The 22,581-nt window shown below is 37.5% G+C and overlaps 1 protein-coding gene across 1 annotated transcript; it reads right to left on the bottom strand.

Moving 5' to 3' along the window:
- LOC146320973 (V-type proton ATPase subunit C 1-A-like) lies at window positions 1-13,797 on the bottom strand. Its single transcript, XM_084725957.1, has 13 exons — window positions 13,637-13,797; window positions 13,017-13,177; window positions 11,248-11,315; window positions 6,913-6,998; window positions 6,155-6,249; window positions 5,254-5,345; window positions 4,809-4,907; window positions 4,634-4,702; window positions 4,388-4,480; window positions 4,051-4,144; window positions 2,465-2,562; window positions 2,203-2,329; window positions 1-730 (listed from the first exon to the last, which is right to left on the bottom strand). Exons 2-13 carry the CDS (start codon window positions 13,146-13,148, stop codon window positions 632-634), a joined length of 1,152 nt encoding a protein of 383 aa, XP_084582083.1. The 5' UTR covers window positions 13,149-13,177; window positions 13,637-13,797; the 3' UTR covers window positions 1-631.
- Window positions 13,798-22,581: the final 8,784 nt, after the last annotated feature.

Genomic DNA, 22,581 nt, shown 5'->3' with positions numbered 1-22,581 from the left:
CACATTTGATTTGATTTATTCATCAATCATATTTACTCAATCAATGGCTTACACAATACTCTGATACAGATCTCTTTTGACAGCAAATATACACAACATGAGACAACAACACACACTCATTTAACATCTTTGTTGCACAATGTCAGCAAGGACGACCCCACAGTCTCAGAAACACATACCAGATCTGGTTGCCATGGGTACAGTGATAACATTACCCATATGTAAACACAGATGCAAAAGATGTAGCTATCCAATACACACCAACACATGTGGAATGACACAGTAAATACACAACTCTCCAACATGATTTCTTTATCAATTTCACATCAAAAAAAAGCTCATTATCTGTGAGGCTCCAGAAGAAAAACAAAGTGTAAACACAAACAATATTTAAAAGTCTTTTTTTGTCCCTTGGTTGTAAAAGTGGTCGAAGCGTGCTGATGAGCCGTTTTCACCACAAGGAATGAACATGCAGCGTTGTCATTCAAGCAGCTGATGGAGGAGAGGACAGTGAGGAGACAGACAGTGGGGACAGAAGGAGGAGGAGGAGGTGGAGGGGTTTTGGGGCAGGTTGTACCAGGAAAAAACAAATGTGATCAACACTCAACGTAAAGAGAAAATGGGGGAAGTGTTAAACTTTAAATTCCAACAGGTTGCAGTCGATCTTGTAGTAGACGTAAGGATAATACTCCTGCTGGCTCAGGTTCAGCCCTGGGATGTCCATCGCAGACTGAAAATGAAATCAACATAATGTTAAAACAGCTGAGAAAAAACATGCAGGAATTAAATTGAATCAAATAATCTTTTCTCATCAATTTACTGTAAATATACAAGTCTTATTTAGTTAGATAATTAAACTTCAAATTTCTAGTATTTATTTTTTCAGACTGATGAGTTGAATGAATGCACCGTGCTTTAAGTTCAGTCAACTCATTAAATTAAGTTTCTAAACATGATCAGCATATTAGCAGATTTCCCAGCATGCAATGAACACACTTCTCAAACTGAAACAATGTGAATGAAAATCAAATTTGTTTATAATCTTCTTTGATGAAGAGTTGTTTGTTCAACTTAATATCTTGAGCTTATTTAACATATTTTCTCAAGCACATCATTACAAAACTTGTCTTTTCAAATTCAATCAACTTAAAATTTTAAGGCAGCTAGGACACTAACTTTTTATTTAAGCTGAAACAAATTTCCATTGTCTTAATTTTTCCAGTGTTGTTGCAGCAAATCTTTAGGGCTCAGTTTTCTTATCATTTAAACTTACACAACACTTTTATAAGACTGTGATATCAATAAATACAGCAATATATAATAATAAATCTAATAATAATATAAGAAACATCAGTTATTTGATACTCAGTTACAAATACACATCATAGACTGTATAATAACAGGATTACACCCTTGTAGTTATTTGCGGTAACCAGCTATGGCCATGAGAGGGAGCACCTGTTATTCTCTGACACAGTGATGGAGGAGACAGAGACTCCATTGGTGAATCCCAAATTAAGATAACTCATTTTATACAGAATTTGCACTGTTCATTGTGCAACTTCTGATGTTGCAAAAAGTCCAAAGTTGTTGGGACTCCATCTGTATTGTTCGATTCGCACATTTTGCATACCGCAACTCTTTGCAACACTTTTAGTTAACCACTGCACAGTTTTTGTACGCAAACAAAACTATCTTTGGTATCATTTTTTCCAACTGCAGCTCAGTGATGTAATGTTAGTTCTTCATCGTTCTCTCCTGCAACTTGATTGGATGCTGTCAGACGGCAAAACAGGAAATGAAAAAGGAAATGAAGGGAAATTAAATGATTCATAGTTTCACACCTTTTAAATATCAGACTGCTTAATATTCAGCCTGTGGGGGAGGTATCAAGTATTTTCAAGTCAAAAGGCTCAAGCTCAAGTAAAGTTTGGTGTTGAAGTCCAAGTCGTTTCACAAATCCACACTTCAGCTGTGTAGCGTGAATTGAGGACATGCAGCATATTCAGTTGTTGGCATTAGTAGTTAGTATCCTCTTTTGTAGTGGACTAACATGGAACATTTTCTTTTAAAACAATTGCTAGTTTTCATAGCATCACATGTCTACTGGTGTGCTGCTTCAAGATGTGTTTTTCTTGATGCTCTGACCTTGCAGTGAGTACAGCAGTAAGAGCCTTTATATATTATAATCACAGCACTCACATCAATGATTGCTGCTGCACTGCTGTCCAGATGTTTGTACAGATCATTGAGCACCTCCCTCAGTTTCTTCATGGTCTTCTTGTTTGGCTGCAGGAGCATGGCCTGAAAGTTCACCGGCAGCCCGTATCTGCAGGAACACGTCACACAAACACACTCAGCAAAAATCTCTGCCAATGAAAAGGAAGCGAGTGATGTCAAAATATACTCCATCTTATTCAGAGTTAATATTAACAGTGGTATTAAAACTGTCTGATCACAGTACCTTAAAACAGACTCCACAAAGACCCGCAGTGCTTTGATGTGGATCCACGCGATGAAGGCTTCACTGAAGTTCACTTTGAGCCACCGGACCAGCGGGCCCTGCAGAGAACAGATGCAGATTAGGGTTGTCTATCTGTTACAGATGAAACAGGGGAAGAACGCATTTGCAATCAATGTGATAAAACGTCAAACCACATTTGGCTGACAGTTCTTAAAGAGAAAAGTAGAGCTACGTTTGGCTCTCTGTCCTCGACAAGTCCACATTATGTGACCACACTGTTAAGAAAGATTTTACACTGCAGTGGATTTGTGTGTGCTCAGCATCTTCTGACTACTGCACAGCACTGAGATTTACAACTGCTCCAGGCTTTTTATTTGGTCGTAATCATAACATTTTTATAATCCAGTCAGAAAAAAACAACCTTCATAATTCAAGAAAAACTTAATTTATATCCTGATAAAAATACTGCTCACCTAATAGGATTGTGATAATTTTTTAGCTTTAAACTATCAGTTCTGAGGTGTTGTGTCCACTTGAAAAAAACTTTGAAACTGACCCTATTACTATATGACAAAAGGTAATTTTGACAAATAAAAGTAACTTTGTTGTAAAATAAAGCGAGTACATCCTCACTGTAATGGATTACTGATCTCAGGCAGGAATTAAGTTGCTGTAGGTAATGAGCCACAGGATGACAAACCACTTGTGTGGTTCTTTGAAACAGGGTAAACATTTTCCCTTTTGAAATTCCATACTTTTACAGACATAGATTTATCAGACTATGTATATATATGTATAAATATATATGTGTGTAAACAGATAAATATCAAATATAAGATATGGTTTCATATAATGCAGATAATATGAACCAGTGCTACAAATACTCATATTATGTTGCCTTAACATATTAAATACAAGATTTATTATTTTTCCACCTCATTATTTTTGTCTCTATTATAAATAAGAACCAAAAATGAGTTGACAGAAGATAAATAATTTTGTGCAGCCTTGCTGGAAAGGCTGGTGTCATGAGCCATAAAGGTCTGGCGTCCTTCTGCAGAAAAGATAGTCTGTTTACTTTCCTGATAACTGCATCACTGCATAATTCGTAATGTTTAGACAAGATTCATATTTGGTTATTTGTGGTGCTAAGAAGTTTCCTCAGAACTACTTTGGTCATGGATGTCTGTCTCTGAGTAGGAGTGCACACTCAGTCACACACCACACTTCTTGCCTTGCTTTCAGTGACATCGAGTTCGTCGTGGCCTGCACTGTCTCACGCAGCGGTAAACATTTTGGCTGTGTTGATGCCTGCTGCAAGCGCTAAGAAAAACACTCTGCTCGTATGACCAATATTAAGAAATTCTATTTTATCTTTTAGAAAACAAAATAGAGGCTGTGTTTGGAAATAAATATTTTTCCACACTGTCTTTTTTTCCATGCTTATCCAGACCTGGAAATTACTAAAATCAAACTCCATGCTTTCCCACATTGTGCAACCCTGTTGAACAGATTAAACTACCCAGTGTGGAACTGCATCCATGAGCCAGTTTAAGCAGAAAGTTCTTTTGACTTCCATCACTTACAAACTGCTTCTTCTTATCTGTGGAGAGCCGTGTCATCTCCTCTTTGTCTGCCTTCATCTCCTCTTCATTGTACTGGAAGTCTCTCACTATGAACCTACAAATAAAAAATAGAGGGCAGAAATCCGCTTCGTTTAATGATGAGTATTTCTGTTTGGATAAAGACACTGTGTGAAAATCAGCCTACGATACAGACCTGAGATCAATGTAGCACTGTCTAATTGATATATATTTATTTCAAGCTATTTATATTTGCCTAGCAGCCTGCTTATCTTTGAAATCAGCTCATCTTCTCTTGTAGAAATTTTTTCACCCCTCTGGTTTTGTGTTTGAAACTTACTTGTTCTCTCTGGCTTTGTGCTTGAAGTCATCAATGGCTTTCACAAACAGAGTGACACTGAACAGCCCACTGTCATGGTCTTCAAATAGCAGACTGGAAATAAAGACAGGGACTGGTCATACTGCTGTCATGACACTGATAAAACAGGGTAACAAATTACCCACTAAAAATACAGATAATTGTTGTTTTCTCTGTGACAAAATGTGTTTCGTTTAACATTTTATTTGCCGTGATGACATCACTAACTTTGAAGATCGAGGCACCACCATCTCAGCCAGCGTTTCATATGTTTTCTGCCAGTCAGCGTACGCCGTCCTGAAAGAACAAAGAATGAGGAGATACTGAGGTAGCAACTCATTTATTTTTGTAATTCAGTTTTTTGCCTCCAGACATGCTTGCCACACTAGAGAAGAACACTCACTTTGGTACAACTACCAGCAAAGTGATGAGGTACTCTGAATCAAGCACAAAGTCTTCTTTCTTGACGATGTCAGCCAGGCTCCTGGTCAGCAGGCTCCCCCTGGTGGCACAGAGCGATGTTATAATAACAGACATGACACAGAGAAGGTGCCCGGTGTTGACGCAGCGTTTCAGAGTCGCAGTAACTTTTCAGATCATGCTGACATATTCATGCTGACACACAAAAATTTTAGAACTGCCTGGTATAAACACAGAGATATCCAGTCAACTGATGAGAAGTGGAAAGAAGTTAATATATTTTGTGAAAAGGCACTTTGTTGAAAGTTGAAAATGCGGGGAAAGATACATTTTGGGTTTTGTGACTTTGTGTTTGTCCTGGTTAGCTAGAGAACGTCCTGTGAAAAATTCTTGAGCCTAAACGTAGTGTTGGGTTGTGTATTACTCACGCATTCTTCCTTTCCAAGTTCTGCAGGTTTCCCTTCAGGTTGTTATAAGCTGACGCTCTGGTCTTCAAGTCGTTGTCAATCTGGGTTACTTGCTGTAAAAGATGAAAAACATGGTTGAATTTATTTAGGACTGACAAACAAGTAAGAGATGATGTACAGTGAAGAGGTCAATATTGCAAAATAATAAAATGAATCAAAACCTCTCTGCTTCACATTGGGATCTGTCATTATCCTGCTTATTACACAGCTACTAAAAAAACAACAATTTACACAAACTATTAAATTATTTTATTGATTTAAAAATGATTTTATTGCACCTCAAGTCTATGATCAGACCTGTACCCATAGCCATTCAGAAATATTATATAATTACATTTTTTTACAAAGCCATGTAATAAAATACAGAATAACATTTCCTTTAAAGGATAATTCTGGTATTTTTGAATCTGGGTCCTATTCTTTTTTTGTCCAGTAGATTGCCTCAGATGGCAGCTGCAAAATGGGCTGCAATGACTGCAATGTAATCCTTGGGAGTAAATGTGCCTATCAAAGTATGTCCACTAAAAGTGATTGTTTTCACCACAAACAGGCTCAGATAGTTTTTCTACGTATCTGACAACATCATGGAAAGGATGCCTACCACTGCAACAATTCCAAAACCTTTGTACCTGTTAGTTAGACAACAAAAGATATAAAAATTGGGCCAAAGTTTAAAAATACCAGAATTTCCCTTTAAGACACGCTTCTACACAGAGTAGAAAAGGTTCACAAAGGCTGGATGGGCCCAGTGGGAAATAAAATCCCACACAGACAGAGTTAGAGCCTTAGCACTGCATATTAAATAATAAATAATATCTGTACACAATTTACATATTTCTTCCAATCTAACTGCGAGACATACCTTTGAGATGATTTCAGAGATGTTTTTCAGGGACTGTTTGATGGGATATTTTGCCATGTCCCACTGAAATCTTGTGATGTAGGTGACAAGATCAACTGGAAAAAAAGACAGGAAAAGACCTGTCAGGAAAATCCCTATCCAACAGTTTTATGACAGTTATTTCAGATACATGCTAAAAAGATCCTTTTTATTTGCACAGATTCTAATATACCCTTATCCTCCCCAGATACAAGGAATGTGAGTGACATTTAGTTTGTGTTCAAAACATTCTACAAAGACTTTTTTCTCAATTCAGCAGCAACATCGCCTTCTAGAGATCTTGTTCAAGTTAGATAATCCACAGATCTGACTGTGCAGCAATCATTAGAGCTACATTATACTAAAGAAATAGTCCCTGTGAAAATGAGAGTCCCTATGAGAGTGACTCTGTAGATTATCCGGAGTAATCTGGACACTGATATATGCTAGAAAAACATATTGCTGCAGAACCTCTTAAATGTGTCTTTGAGGAGATGCCTCAACCTGTGGCCTGTGTGAATTAAACTGGGTCTTTAGACGCTACAAGAGGAAAGTGAGAAAATATGTTCTTTGGTTCAAATCATGTGGATAATCCGTCAGAATGCAAAGAATACTTTGAACATCACTGTGACTAAAGTTGTTATTATCATTAGTGACCAGTTGACCTCACTTTGCATTATCTCACTTCAAAATCACAGCTCTTTTTGCTTCTAAAATAATCAGGACACACTGTGTTGTACCTCCGTTGGCCAGCAGGTTCTCCTGTACTTTGTCTCGGCTGTCCTCCAGCACGTCGGCCATGTACTGAGCAACCTTCTTCACCACGCTGTGAACAGGCGGGAGACATCAAAACACATCCCGCACAACACAAACCGCATGCACAGAGCCAGTGTAAAACACACACTCACACGACCACCACAACCTCATGCCCCAAATTTGACACAAACATACACACACACACATCAAAAACTTTCACATGCTCTTGTCAAGGTATGGAAGACTTGCAGAGTTCAGGATTTTTAACCACACTGTTCAGCAGCACATCAAAGCAGGACTGTGTCTACAGTAGAAAAGCCAGAGAGAGACTGAGAGCCAAGTCACACCTCCTGCTCAGAAAGTTCATAAGAAAATATATCTGCCACTCGGATTTTATTTTGACTATACAACATTTTTATTGTGCAGACAATTACAAAGGACAACAAAATAATAATCCATATCTAAATGAGAAAAGGTCACTCAGTAGGGTGCAGATCTGACAGGCAACAGATGGTGAGGCACCTACTGCAATTCCATCATAATTGTTTTCAAGTATTTTTGTATAGTATAGTTTAATTTCTTAACTAGATGCAAAGGTTTTGTCTATCTTTGTACAGTATAGTCTCAATTTTAGTGTAAAGATTTTGTGGCCAAGCATCCTGGTTTCACCTAACTGTATAAAGGGCTTTTAACGCTGTATATTCTTAGCCCAAGGCTAGTCTTAACCCTGGGCTAAGAGTGAACCTTGGGCTAATATAGCCCCTTTTCACACACATAATGTTAGGCCAGGGTTAAGCTGACCACAGGGCTACAGAATTCACACTATACTTCTTCTAGTCCAGGGTTACATGACTGTTGGTGCACCAACTGATGTGAACACTTACAAATGTTCCGTGGCCCATTTCACACTGGCACTTTAAAGCCTTGGGTTTAGTCAATTTTCAGGGGCCTGCAAACTCAGGGTTAACCCTGCTCCGGATCAGGGCCAGGAAGCCCTAGGGTAAAGCTGTAGTTAGCCCACTTTGGAATGGGCCAGGATTGTGCTAAATCACAAAAGCTATAAATAAGTAAGAGCCTGCATGTCCCAGTGGAGGTTGTGTCTATTCAGGATAATATTTTGGTATAGAGCTGATTAAAAAAACGACTATCATGTTCATTTTCTCAGGTTAAACAAACTTCATGAAAATCAGAATTAAGGTTTTGTAGTGAAGTCTTCATCTCTGATTTGTTTACTATCAGACCTTGAAGTCTGGCAGTATGGCAACAGACAGTTTATGGAAATGTTGACAAAGCTAACAAAACAGGGATTTAATCATCTCATATTGTGCCTAACTTTCATGGATCATAACATATTAGGTATGGAATTAAAGTGCAGATGGTTTAACATGAAACAAAATGTTTCGATGGATGTCAGTTTTTGAGCTACGACAAAGGCCAAAATGTGTCCTGCAACAGAGCAGGTAAGCCTTGTTTTTAGCCTAGCAGTTGTTGAAAGTTAAAGGCTTGATAAAGGCTCATTTATGCTAAATCTTAGATACAGACACAAATACAGACTGAGCCTTTTGTCTGTACTTTTTATTCATTTCAGTTTTCTGAAGGGACAAAATGGGACAGCAACATGGTAGTTGTAAGCAAGACAATCACAGGACATGATAAATACATTTTAAAAATCCAAAAAAGTTGGAAATGACGTCCGTCGTCAATTAGCGGGTTAAAAAAAATCACCATTCATCCAGAAACTGCTGACTCCTCTTCTTCTTTTTCTTCATGTTAACTTTTGACTCTGATTGGCACCCTGCAGTGGACGTACTGCTGAACATTCATGCCAGTGTAAAGGATGAATGGAAGTATGTTGGTGGGGACAGTTACGTCCCTGGAAATGGACAAATTTATTTTTGAACGTGAAGGGGCCACAAACGAGCCTTAAAACAGAGCAGTCAATAACATTTTTTAAGGTTTTTCAAAAATTGTGAATCATCACAGCCATGAGAGGTCCTTGAGCATACGGTCATAAATGCTCCACCCAGTGGAGATTAATCTGAATAAAAATTAGTCCAATTTTGAAGAATTCAGTAATGCAAGTTTTTTTTCCAGATATGCTGGATGGAAACTTCACAAAAGGAACTAGATTAATGACAGGCTGTAGTCAGACAAGTGAAACCGAGTTGCAAGCCTGGTCTTTCTCACAGTCTTGGGAATGTCTGCAGAGGAAGCAGGCAGTAATGTCTGTGTGTGAGTTTTGGATGTCAATATTTCCAAAAGACTATAAATGACACTCAAACAAACCTGCGGCACATAAGTCATCGGGTATAAATATGACTAAAGAAAGAGCGGCTGGTGTGTCACCCAACTGTAAATGGATAAGTTTAGCCTGCGAGGCCCGCTAGCCTCAAGCCCCTGTGAAATTCCTCATTGTTACAAGGGAAGGGAAGGGATTAGGGAATGGTGAACTGGCTGCATCAGGGGGTCACAAGTGCTGCACAAGTTTTTTTCATGCCCTTTAAGAGACCATTTGCCCAAAAAATCAAAAATACATATTTTTCCTCTGCCCTGTGGCACTATTCATCCATCTAGATAGTTTTGGCGTGAGATGGCTTACAGTGCTCAATGCACCAGAAAGATGAGAGAAGATGATTTAAGATAAGATAAGATATTGTTTTATTACTCCCACAACAGGAAGATACATTTGAAAAAACTCAACAGTAATGTTTCTTTCTAGAAATCATGACCTGGTTACTCAAGATAATCCACAGACCCTGTTGTGAGCAGTTTCATGTAGGAACTACTTTCTTTCTACCAAACTACACCCACCAACTGCATAATATCTTCCACATTAGTTGGTGTTGGTGTAGCCAGAATCACTACACAGCAGGGGAAATGTCTGAAAAATTAAAAGAATTTCTAGATCTCAACAAGCTGTTATAAAACACTACATTGTTGTTCAGTTCCAAAATGCATACATGTTTTGTGTGTCTGTGGATCCACTGTGATCTCTATTGTGATGCTCATGTCACGACAGCAGACTGACTGAAAGTGGAAAAACTGAGACTGTTGAAACTGCACTTATTTTTCTGAAGACATCTCAAGCTGTTCACCATCTGTTTTGTAAATGGATGGTTCAGTCATTGTCAACATTTTCAGACATTTTTTTTTTTGCTAAAAATAAGGGGGAAACCTGTGTTGTTATTTATAGGATGTCATAGGGCTGTGCAACATCGCTGAAAAATGTATCATGATATATGTTTCATTTCAACTAATATAGATAATTACAGATCATTTTTAATGAACTGTTCTTTTTTTCAAAGGCTAGGAGACAAAAACATGAATTTAATCACTTCATTTTGAATTTAATTGCCTCACATGGAGTTTAATCACTTATCATGGCACACAGGTAATAGACTTTTAAAAACAACAGCCATACTGACAAGCTTTTTTAATTATTTATTAACAAATTCCTAACCGTCAGCACTCATTTTCTCACTCCACGCTGTTTCTGTTGTTGTGTCTTGTGTCAGTGGTGTAACTGAGCAACACACCTGTTAAATGATTGGCTGCTTGTGTGTGACTCTAACACTCCATTACCACGGGATAAAATAGGCTGTTTATGAGCAAGGGCAATTTCGTTAGGTGCTTTCATGGTGGTTTGCATTTTATGCTTTCATGTAAAACTACTGAACATCTTACTGAACAATTTTATTATTGCTATTGATGAAAAGTCTTGTGACGATATATATCATCATTGTTTTATTTCCTAGGTTATTATGCAATGGATTTACTGGTCTGGCCTTCTTGAGATCAACCTGGACTGTGTGTGGCTCAGGGCTGAACGATTTAGAAAAAATATCTAATTGCTATTATTTTGACTGATAGTGCAATTGTGATATGATTTGCGATATTACAAGTATGATCATTTTTACATCATTATCCTTATTTTTATGGAATAGCCTGTTAAACTGACTATGGCGTGATTTTTTTTGCATCTGTGCCACACGAAGATGTGTTTCTAAATATATTATTGCGCCTCCAGCTATTTGAAATTGCAGAAAGCAAAACTGCAAATTCGATAAAGATTAAATTAAATAATTAAATTAATTGTGCAGCCGCAGTGTGGCCTACAACTAAAAGTTTGACACCCCTGATCTAGATGGATAAATAGTGAAATAGGTTGGAAAATGCAGATGCATTTTTGATTTTGGGGTGAACTGTCCCTTTAAAATACAGACTTTATCCAACATTATTATGAGAGCCCTATAAAATAACAATTTAACCAGTCATTAAAGCAATGTTCAAAACAAGCCAGAATACAGCAGGTAGCATACCTTTCAACAAAGGAGTCTAACTTGGCCAGTTCATCCGACAGCCCGACCAAGACATCTAGTGTCCCCACCTGTTTATGAACACAAAAAGCAAAAAGTCTCACATCAGCACATTATGACTTTTGACTCATCAGTCCTGAGATTTGGGTGGTTTTTAAGTGGGGTCAGCAGGGTTGTGTTTAAACAGTGACATCTGGGGTCCAGTCCGCCTACAGTGACATCCAGGGGGCCCTATGTGCTTAGGACGGCGCCTCTTTGTCCAGACTCGTTCATGCGTCGCTAACAGTTCCAGGAGAGCATTACAGCCCCATGTGGCAGCAAGGTCAGCGGGGTTACTTCACCTTCAGCCCAGCGAGGAGCCGAACCAGACGAGCTGATTCTGCTCTGTGGATGAAAACTTCACCAAACCAACGCTTCAACATGCACGCAACGGATCTGTGCAGAGGCTGCTTCCCACACACACAATCAGCTTATTCTTGACAGTGGATATACAGGTGAGTGACTGTCATATGAATCTGCTTTTACATGTAAAACCACCACGTGAGGCTGTTTTAAATAGATGAAAAATAATTCTGGATTGTGCAAGACAGAAAATGATGTCCACATTCAGCTAATTATCTATAGATTAGATTACCACAAGGTACTGGCTCTGTACGAGTGATGTGTCAGTCATGAACGGGTCAGCTCTATGAGCCGGCTTCTTTGGCTTCAGTCTGAGCGATGTTTTCTATGACTCGTTTCTTTTTATGTACATTAATATAAGACAGAACAACAGGATGATGTTTTTGGCACAATGCTTGCCAGCTACGTGCACTCCATCCATGCACTGACTTAACAGTGAGTCAGTGTGTGTGCATGAGACCAATCACGTGTGATGACAGACAAAGATCATACCATCAGGTTAAGCAGGCGGGGAGGGCTTACAGCCAGGAGGTGGCTGTAGTATGGGCCTTTTGCATGAGAAATTATTACTTTGATTACAGCCTGACAGTTTTTGAGGCAGATGATGATATCGATAGTAGGGAGTAAAAAAATTCCAACATCAATATATCGGATGATATTCTTTATATACATATACATCTATATAAAATCCAAAATGAAATCAGGGCAATGAAATGTTAAACTCTCACTGGTATGTTTGATGATTACAATTATTAAACTATAAATGAAGATGATGATTAAGAAAAGAAATCAAATATACATAAAATGCTGCCTATAAACCCCCAAAATATAAAAAAAAATCTGCATTATATTCTGTAAAATAAAATATCTGACAACATGTCAGGGCTCAACAATAAGGATTATCTGCTTGTCCAGGACAAATAAAATGCTACGCTGGGCTAAAAAATCTAACAACTCATTTGACCAACTGGGTCAAAACTTAAAAAAATTTAAGTATTAAATTATTTTGATAGGCAATTAATTGTTTAAGTAAATTTTCAACTTCTCAAATATGGAAATGTACTGCTTTTCCATGTTTATTATAATATTAAACTGAATCTCTTTGGATTTTGGACTGACAAACATGATTTAAGACTTAATCATGGACTTTAAGAAAGTGGGATCTTTCACAATGTTCTTCCAATTTAAAGATGTTGCAGCCCTAGATTGACTTGTTATTTGAACAGCTCTATTGTTCCTTTGAACAGCTCTCATAAAGACACAGAACCATGAGATCCGGCTCCCTTCAAAGAGCCATAATTCCCATCATCCATCCCTTCTCTGCACTGCAGCATGGGAGAAGAAGTTTGAGACTGTGAATCCATGCTAACCTTCAGGTCTGGGATGTTGAATTTGTGGTTGGCAGACAAGTTGTTGGTGCGTGTGGTAGCTGCCATCATTTTGTCCCATGTTTGCTGGCAGGTCTTCTCTCCAGGTGCAGAGATCAACCAAAACTCTGTCATGGTCACAGTACTGGTGAAGCTAGAAAAAACTAAGAGGAGAACTGGAATTAGACTAATCTGTGCTGCGTTATAATTCAGATCAACAGTTAATAAAACGCTAAGTCTGTCTCTCTATCATTAGGAATGACTATACTTCCTGACTTTAGCTATATTTTAGCCACAAAAAACTGCTAGTGCTGTTGTAAGCTAATGAAATGTCCTGACTGTTTACTACTGAGCGAGCTAATAAAATGATGCTACACTAACAGGAGCTCATTCAGTGTTCAAGTCCAACACAGGCTGATGCTAACACTACATTTCTTCATTCTCTGACTGCTTTCACAACCATAAATAAGAATTAAACATTTCTGTATAGAAACCGAAGCTGGCAAAAGAAGAAAGATGGTTAAGGTCAGGCAGGAGGGATTAGCTAGCTAACGTTAGCCACTTAGCTTTGCTCACAACAACAACACAGGTGGACATTTCTGTTGTTTATCAGTTTCACTCACCTGTAAATACAAAACGAGTCCGTTAACAGTGGAAAAATACAGCTGTAAGTAGCGTTTCTACGCCTTGATAGTATTCATAGTTGCCATTCAGCACAGTTGGTGAGGTCTCCTGACAGCAGCATCAGAGTCAGCTGACCTGAGAGGAACAGGAAGGCCTCTCACTCTGCTGCTCACTCAGGAGACTCAGCAGCGACCACCGCTGGTGGACAGGCGGTACTGCAGGCAGGCCAGGGAACTGCAACTTTTGAGGGAGTTTGATGCTCAGGTACATGTTTTATGGGTATTTGTAACAGTACAGAACAAGTGATAAATGTATAATTACCAAAAGCAATTAACACAATAATTGTAGGAAGATTGTGTTCACATTTTTGAACTAAGTATTTCACATCCAATTTCATCAGAGACGAGTTTTCCTGATATTTTCTGAATATTTTTTATATAATAGACCTTCATCACACCAGCAATATTTATATGAAATAATAGGGTAGAAAGTCAAAATTGCTGCTGTAAAACTCATCTATTTCTGTCTGGATGATTTATTATTATGTTTTGGTTTTTTTTTTAAACAATCATATGTGCTTATAGGCTTTTTTATGACAAATTTAGTTTTTTTTGTCTGTCTGAAGCCTGGACATCACTCTATTAGCTCTTTGGTTGTTTTAGCTGTGCACTTTGGTAATGCAAGATGAGGATGTTTAGCAGAGAGTAAAGGGTCTGTGAATATAGGTTGTGATCAGGTCTTCACATTGTGCCTCTGAGATTTGTGGATTTATAATTTAAATAAGAACCTAAACTTTAAAAATAGCAATTTCATTTAGTTTTATTTACATAAATTAATGAAATGCTGAGATATACAGTATTTTTCTATTGTATTTTTTCTATATATACTTTGGGGGCTTTTTTCACCTTTACTATACACTGAAAATTGAAAGGGGTAGAGAGAGAGGGGAAATGAAATGCAGCAGAGAGCTGCTAGCTGTAATTGAACCAGCCTCAGTTCATGGGACGCATGCTCTACCAAATGTCAAGTGAGTTGATGGACTGCCCCATATCTATCTTATATTGTATTATTTTCAAGTCTTCTTACACCCTTTAAAAAGCCAGGATTTAGTGGTCAAGCAGTGTCCTTGCAGATTGCAAATATGTTGCCTCTCTCACTCTTAGTAAGAGACCCTACAGTGGCCAAAAAACTTGAACAAAATGCAACAGGCCATATCTAGAGCCAGAGTTTGGTTTGTCTGTTCTGGGCTACTGTAGGAAAACCTCAGCAGAAGAGGCTCATTCTAAGGTAACAAAAACACAGTGATTCTTATTTTCAGGTGATCATATGCTTATGAACACACACATATGAATATTATAATCCATTTCTGACATATTCCAATAATATATAATATAATACATAATATATAATAATACATATACCAATAAATCCCCATACGTCTTACACACTGCACCTTCAAAACTGAGAGGTCCCTGCAATCCCTCACGAGGCTTTGGTGTCCAGTGAAGTTCGGGCCCCCAGGTTGGGAACCAGTGCAACAGAGGGTCAGGTCTTCCAGACAGAGGAGGGTCTCAACAAGCAGGCCACACTGTTCTTAAAGTAATCATGTAAGGATTGCATAAATGTTACGCAACAATGCATAGCTCTTAATACTTAAGACTTAGAATAATGGGGGTGGCATTTCTATGTCACAGACAATCAGGGGTGGGAGGGTTGCTGTACATACTACAGTCAGTAATTACTTAAAAAAAATACAGTCAGTAACTTAATCCAAGTGTCATAATATTAAAATAACCTTACTTGATTATTTATCGTTACTTTTAGATTACTTCAAGACCAAATATGGTTTAATTCCTTGTTCCTTGTTAGGTTCCAGCTATTTCTTCTTTAGTCATGTGCAAATGCATGTTTAGATTAATAGCAGTAATCATGCACATTTTTAATTTAACTTTGTTAAGTATTCTATTTGCATTTCACATTCAAACTAACATTCAAAGTAAACTGCCATGATCTTATTCTGGGGAGTAGGGTAAAGTTTTGAGACTCATGAAGTGTTGTAATGTGTGCATATGCATGGTAGTGCATTATTCTCTATTTCAAAATGCATTTTAAAATTCTGCTAATAATCCCCATTTTTACTAAATGTATCTGTAATCTGATTACATTTCTTTTTCTGCAACTGTATCCTAATTACGTAATCCCATTACATGTACTTGGTTCCTCCCAAAGCCTGCAGTCAGTTTAACAAAAATATACTTTGGTGAGACAACATTTTTCCATTTGTGATATGAATTTAACTAAATTTCCGGAATTATAAGATGTGATAAGAACTCCACCCCTGACCTGAACGTCAGGCAACATTCCAGGTGCATTATTACCGTATTTTAGAGAAGCAGACATTCAATCTTGGATGCCAAGTCAGCAGCATTTGAGGCTTTGGAGTTACTAAATTTGGAAAAGTCGGGTCAGGTTTCCTGACTTTGGGTGTCTCCTGCACAGAATCTGAGGAAAACGCCCCCCAAAGGGACATGTTTATAGTTCAGTGGGTCTGGGGTTCATTGTTTGGGACACAATGCTTGGTCTGCCTGGAGCCAACCCTCGACATCAAACGGCAGGGTGAGCTTGCCCATGGCTGGCTAGAGGCCAGTCTGCCGGGATGTTATCAGGACACACACACACACACACGCCATAATCAGTCTGTCTGCAGCATGCAGGCTACCGCTGAGAGCCTGCTGCACGGTCTCTTCATGTTCAATAAGAGAGAAAAGTGTTTTTTTTTTTTAGCAATAAATAGCACTGAATAACTGGATAAATAACTGTTTGCACACTTAATGCCATCAACTCTCACGCACACCATTCACACTGTGTCCCTGCAAGGACTCCCATCGCTCTCTGGAGACAACTATCACAGTTTGTCACGCACATTTTGTCTCAGAGTTGTGTTTATGGTTATTGACTAAGGCCTGGAAGTGTTAAAGGGACAATTCACCACTTTTTCAGTCAGTGTTGATGGCAAATGTAGCCAACTGAAGCAGTAAATTCCTTGTGGCTGCAGTGCCCACATGTACCAGAATGCATTCTGCACAAGTTTCTAACGCCCATGTTGCCATGTATCGCCACCCTGCAGTGGTGGACTGTCTGAGGGGCAGGGGCAGAAAAAAAAGAAGGGGGCACCAGCTGTATATGGTGGGACACCAGTGTGCCAAAAGTTTTATCTACCACAAGGGCATCCAAGAGGGAACTTTTGCAGTATTTATTCGAACGTCACACATCTTCACTCTGGTAAAGAATACACAGAAGAGACGGTATTTCTCAAAATTCCCATGCTAAGCTCTTGCTAAATGCTACGGAGAAGAAACTGAAAGCATGGAAATATTACAAAATGGCATCACAGGGTTGTGCACAGACCAGGACAGGAGGTACAGAAGTGTGCGCTGTAGTACCACCAGACCACAGAACACCTGCTTAATTCATTCAATTCTCCTCCATGCAAAATGGTTTGTTCTATTTCCATTTGTTCAACCAATGTAGGGAAGTGCTGTCACCTCTCTTCTTCCTCCTTTTTTTTGAAACTGCTGCCTGATTTTAGTGGCCTACCACAAAAATGAACCACAGCACAAGTTTGTTGTTGGCTTAATCATGCCTTCCAGGATTAAGGTCTCCAACAGCTTTGTATACAGCGTCTCACTATGCACCTCACCTGTTTAATCTTACTTACTTCACTTGGACTAAGAGTGACCTACTTGGCTCAGCAGTGGTGGAAAGAGTGCTCAAAATCTGTATACAAGTACAGTATCTGTTACATTACTCAACTACTGGTAGTAGTAAAACTACTGGTGTTAGAAATACTTGAGAAAAGTTTTATTTTTTCAAAAACTGTGTATTTCACTGTAAAAATAAAAGTTAAATTGTTTTAACTTAATAATGTTAGTGTCCACGCTGGCTTAAGATCTTAAGTTAATTAAATAATTTTGTAATGATTTTCTTGTCAAATAAATTTGATATTAATTCAGTTGTACTTGAGAAAACTTGTTCAACCTAAAAATTTTAGGTTGAACCAACAACTCTTCAGCCACACTGACAAACATGTGTAACATTAAACATCTATTAAAATGTATTAACTTGTAAGTGTAAGTGACTTGAGTCTGAATTCAAAACTAACCATCATTACCATCAACTCTCAAACAATGCATGCTGGGAAGGCTGCGATTATATGGATGATGTTTCTTTAGAAATTGAATTTAATGAGTCACCTGAACTCTGTACAGTATTCATTCAACGCCTCATTTCAAGTCAAAAGACTTCAAGTTGGAAAAACTTGTGTTTATAAGTTCGAAAGTGTTCTGAAAATACATTTTAAATTCAATTAACTTGAATAAATACAACTTGTATATTTACGTTAGGTTAACGATAACTTTATTTGTTTATTTGCTGAATTCCTGTGTGATTTTTTTATAGTGTAGTTACTTTTTAATTGTTGATGTTTAATGCAGCCATTCCCAAACATAAGAATGTCACCAAATATGGTGTAACACTTGTTAAGCTAGGTCAGATAAATAAAAAATAACACGTAACGTAACCTCCATGGCTTTGTTTTAATTGTTGATTACTTTTCTTTTTTTTTTTTTTTTTATAATCATGAACATATTATGGTAATTTCACACTCATACAATTTCAACTTAATGTTTTTTTTTTTCTCATGACCTCTGCAGGGCCTTCATGGCCCATCAGTGAGCTGCAGCCCACACTTTTGGAATCATTGGTTTAATGCATTAACAACAGCAGCATTCAGTCGAAAGAAGTTTCTCCAAATATTAAATCTAAATTGCTCCCAGCTCCTGCACTGTTCTGCTCAGTGGTCACTGCTACTTGCTGCAGCTTTTTTTTTCATCCATGCATCACGGTTTTCATTGGCCCATTTATCCTGCTGGTTCCAAAAATCCATATTAAAGGTGGGGTGTGCGGTTTATGTAATTCAAGCGGTCAGAGAGAAAACTAAACTTATGATCCTCCTCTCAGTTCTGTTTCCAGGCTTTAGAAAATTCTCTGGCCAATCACAGGTTGTTGAGTCTTCTTTCCGAAATGTAAGCACTGACAACCCGAAAGTGAAAGTCAAAAATCAGCTATTCTAAACAGATTCCAAAAAGTAATGCACACTTAGGTTCAAGTAAAATAACAGGTTTGAAAAAATGCCACTCAAATATGAAGTACCTGTAAAAGTTCAAATACTCCCCCTTTAAATGGCTCAGTAACAGTAATTTGAGTATTTGTAATTAGTTACTTACCCCTGATGCTCAAATACACACATGTGGCAAACACAGCATGTAGGATAAGTAAGTGCATACACACACACACACACACGCACACACACACACTTGCAAAATATCCAACAAGTCATAAGACAAAAACACAATGAAATTAAGTGTCTATTTTCAGATTACTTTATGTGGCCTTCCTGGATTTTCTCTGAAACAATGTACTTTTACAGTAGAGCACATATAATGATCTCATTTACTGACAGAGTTATGACAGAGTTATGAATTACTTGAATAACTTCTTCTGCCATCTATCTTGGCAGAGAGGAAACAAGGGTGAAATGTGCATCATTTTTTAGACTGTGTTATTGTTTGACCATCATGGTATATCTCGCTGTGTCTCTCTGCAACATTGATACCATTGTTAAAAATGACATGTCCCGGGAAAGTCCGCAGATAAAGACAGTCCCTCAGAGGTGGCAAATACCAAAAATTTTCAGTTAATGTTTGGGTGTGTTGCATCCAATATTCACAAATATCTGTGTAGCTGTCGTAACTGTCAGAAAAGAAAATTCACTAATATTGAGGTTACTTTTGCATATTTGTTTTATTCCTGCAGCCGGTTTCTTTATAACTTCCCTGTTTAGCATTCAGATCAGTGTGAGGAAAAGTTTGCCAGGAGCTCCTTTTACTTAGCAGCATTCTTTGGCAGAAAGAGCTGCTGAGTGACTTGACAAGACTTACAACACTAGAGCCTGTTGCATAACACCAATTCATGGTGGGTTTAACCAGTCACTCACGTCCATGCATGAGTAAATATATTAATGTTATTAAGATATGCAGAGATACTCTAGACGAACAGATGTTTTATCTGACTGATTGTGTTATTATTATAGTAATTTATATTTATCACCCATTCTTGAGAATTTGGACAAATCATGTCCTACTAAAAAAATATTAATACCAGCAGTCTAATTCCAATATTTTGGTGAAAAGTCAAGGATGTACATATATATGAAATATATGTAATTTATAAAATGTTTTGGTTTGCTTTCATTTTTTAAATTTCTAAAATTGCTCTGTGCCAGAAAACATCCTCGTCCCAGACAAGAATTCACAATTTCAGATGTGTTAAAACTCTTCAAACTAACAGTACCCACTGATAACATATAAAACTGTATTATGATAATCATCTTTGTTTTGAAATAGATTTTATATGAAAATTTCGGTTCTTTAAAGCTAATATGGAACATTTCTGCAATAAAATGTGCAAAACCACTAGACGTATGTTCTATATTTTGTTGAGTTGTGAACTTTAAATTATTCCAAATGTTTACAGCAATGTCCAAATGCAGAGGCATCTGTAACTCATTCAAGTCAATGGTGCATTTCCTGGTAGCCATTGCTAGCTAGTTAATACTTGCTATAAATTCCATGAAAACACAGGATACAGGAAGTCGGCGCACGCAGCTAAATGTAAGATGAATCAAACTTTCATATTTCCTTCCCCATGCTGCTTGAATAATGTCAGATAGAGTTTCATCAGCTATAATGGTTGTTTAAAAGTGAATACAACAACTCCCATGATTCCACTCTGCTTCACGACTTTGATTTAATGTGAGAAAGAGCCATTGCAGCAGAATTGACATATTGTGCATTTAAAGTTGTGTCCCAGATTTCCATCAACTCCATCAGATTTTTGCAAAAAAATTATCTAATCAGGCATAAAAAGGCTTAGATATACCCTAAGGACCCCAGTCTCACTTCCTGGTTTAAAAAAAAAGGCGGGACTACTGCTAAAACACTGTTAAACTTTCTATTTTTTGACAAATTTTAAAATATTATTGCAATCAGATGTGTCTCGATAACATATCGAGCCCTTCTAAATCAAAGTTAAATAAGAATTATGGTTTAAAAATGTGCATTTTGATCAGCATTAAGAGAACTCTTAGCAGTTTTTTTTTTTTAAAAATGAACGGGCTGCTCACTAAGACTATTCTGTGAAAAGAAAAAAAAGAAGTAAAACTTTGTCACCTCCATCACATGGAAAACCTGACTGAGTTGATGAATTTGATCTTTTAAAATATATTTTCCAGCATAACTGAAGAGTAAAACTCAAAACCCCTCATACAATTTTGGCTGCTGTGGGCCAAATATGCAGAGACATTATAGAGATATACATGTCTTATCTGATTGATTGTGTTTACGTATATTAATTTTTACTTGAAACATTAATTTGATGCTTAAAAACAAAGAGTGTAATCAATTTTGTAGAATCTGCTGTTTAATTCTATCCTTTCATTGTTGGAATATGTTGTTTATTCCTCTCCAGACTGCAGACTGTTGCTCAGTCAGGGTTAATCTATGCTGGCTCGTTCTAAATCTGTGCATTGATGTCATCTGTTTGCAATGTTTGCAAATAAGAAATTCCTGCTGCACAATGCAGCCACTGGAGTATTTGCCCTCACAGTGGGTGGTACACATGTCTCGCTGTCGCATACCCAGTGGCTGCGATGGCCATTATGATCCAAACAATGGAAATCAAACATTGTGCTTTACTGGAAGCCACTTTAGATGCTATGCGTGATTAGACTTATATATACATGGTCTCGCTTAGTGTCGGAGAAAACAGGCACAAAACACGGAACAGCTTTTGTGTTGCGGTCCGAGGGAAAGACATTGCCTCTGCAGCCCTCACAATGGACTCCGAGCAGTAGTTTTATTAGTGAAACAAATGCTGCTATTGTTTATTTCTCCCTGAGGGGTGCTCAAAGCTCATCTAACACTCTGAGGAATTTCTCAGTAATGGGAGTTTATAACTGTTGTGGTTAGTTGGTAATAAAAAACACATAATACACTGTTAGATGATGTGGGACAATCAGGATGGTTGACTTTGCTTTGTTCAAACAGCACTGGGTGATAAAAAATGTTTCATGAATCCAAAAAAGCCAAACATTCTACAGAATTTAGATGCAAGAACATAAATATTCTAATGCATATTCAAAGGACACATATTTTGGTGTATTTTTTTAGTTAATAAAAGACTGAACTACAAGTCCCTGTCACTCTGTAACATTTCTTAAAAACACTGACTGATCAAAGACTGCAAAGACACTGCTGAAAATGGACTTTGACTCCAGGATGCAGACACAAGTGGATCATTACAAGAAAGACAAACTCAAAGATGAACTCACATTTTCATAGATAGCCAGTAATAATATTTAAAAAAAAAAAAAAAAGATATTCTATTGATATAATTTGCAAATATTACTCATTCATTCTTGAGAGTTTTACTGAAAAATATGTTTTAAAAACCAAACTGCTGGCTATTAAACCTTGTAACAGGCCAATCTCCTAATGATTTCATTTTTTATTAAAAGTAGACATCAACTCAGATGGAGTTATCATCTTGATGTCTTACAGAGTGCAGAATATTTGTAGCGTGCAGATTTTATTTTTTAAAGTGTCTCAGAGTTCTCTTAATGCTAATCAAAATACACATTTTAAACTACTACTACTATTTAGCTTTCAATTAGAAGGGCAAAAATTTGTCAAAAAATTGTGCACCAGTGCTTGAGCAGCGTTCCTACCTTCCTCCTTAGTGTATAGCTAACGGTTTTTATGCCTGATTCAATCATGTTTTTGTAAAAATTTTATGAAGTTGCTAAAAATCTGAGACACAATTTTAA

Source organism: Lutjanus erythropterus, chromosome 9 (genome assembly GCF_056507025.1).
Source record: "Lutjanus erythropterus isolate fLutEry1 chromosome 9, fLutEry1.hap2, whole genome shotgun sequence".
NCBI lineage: Eukaryota > Metazoa > Chordata > Actinopteri > Lutjaniformes > Lutjanidae > Lutjanus > Lutjanus erythropterus.
This window is presented reverse-complemented; position numbering and strand designations above follow the sequence as displayed.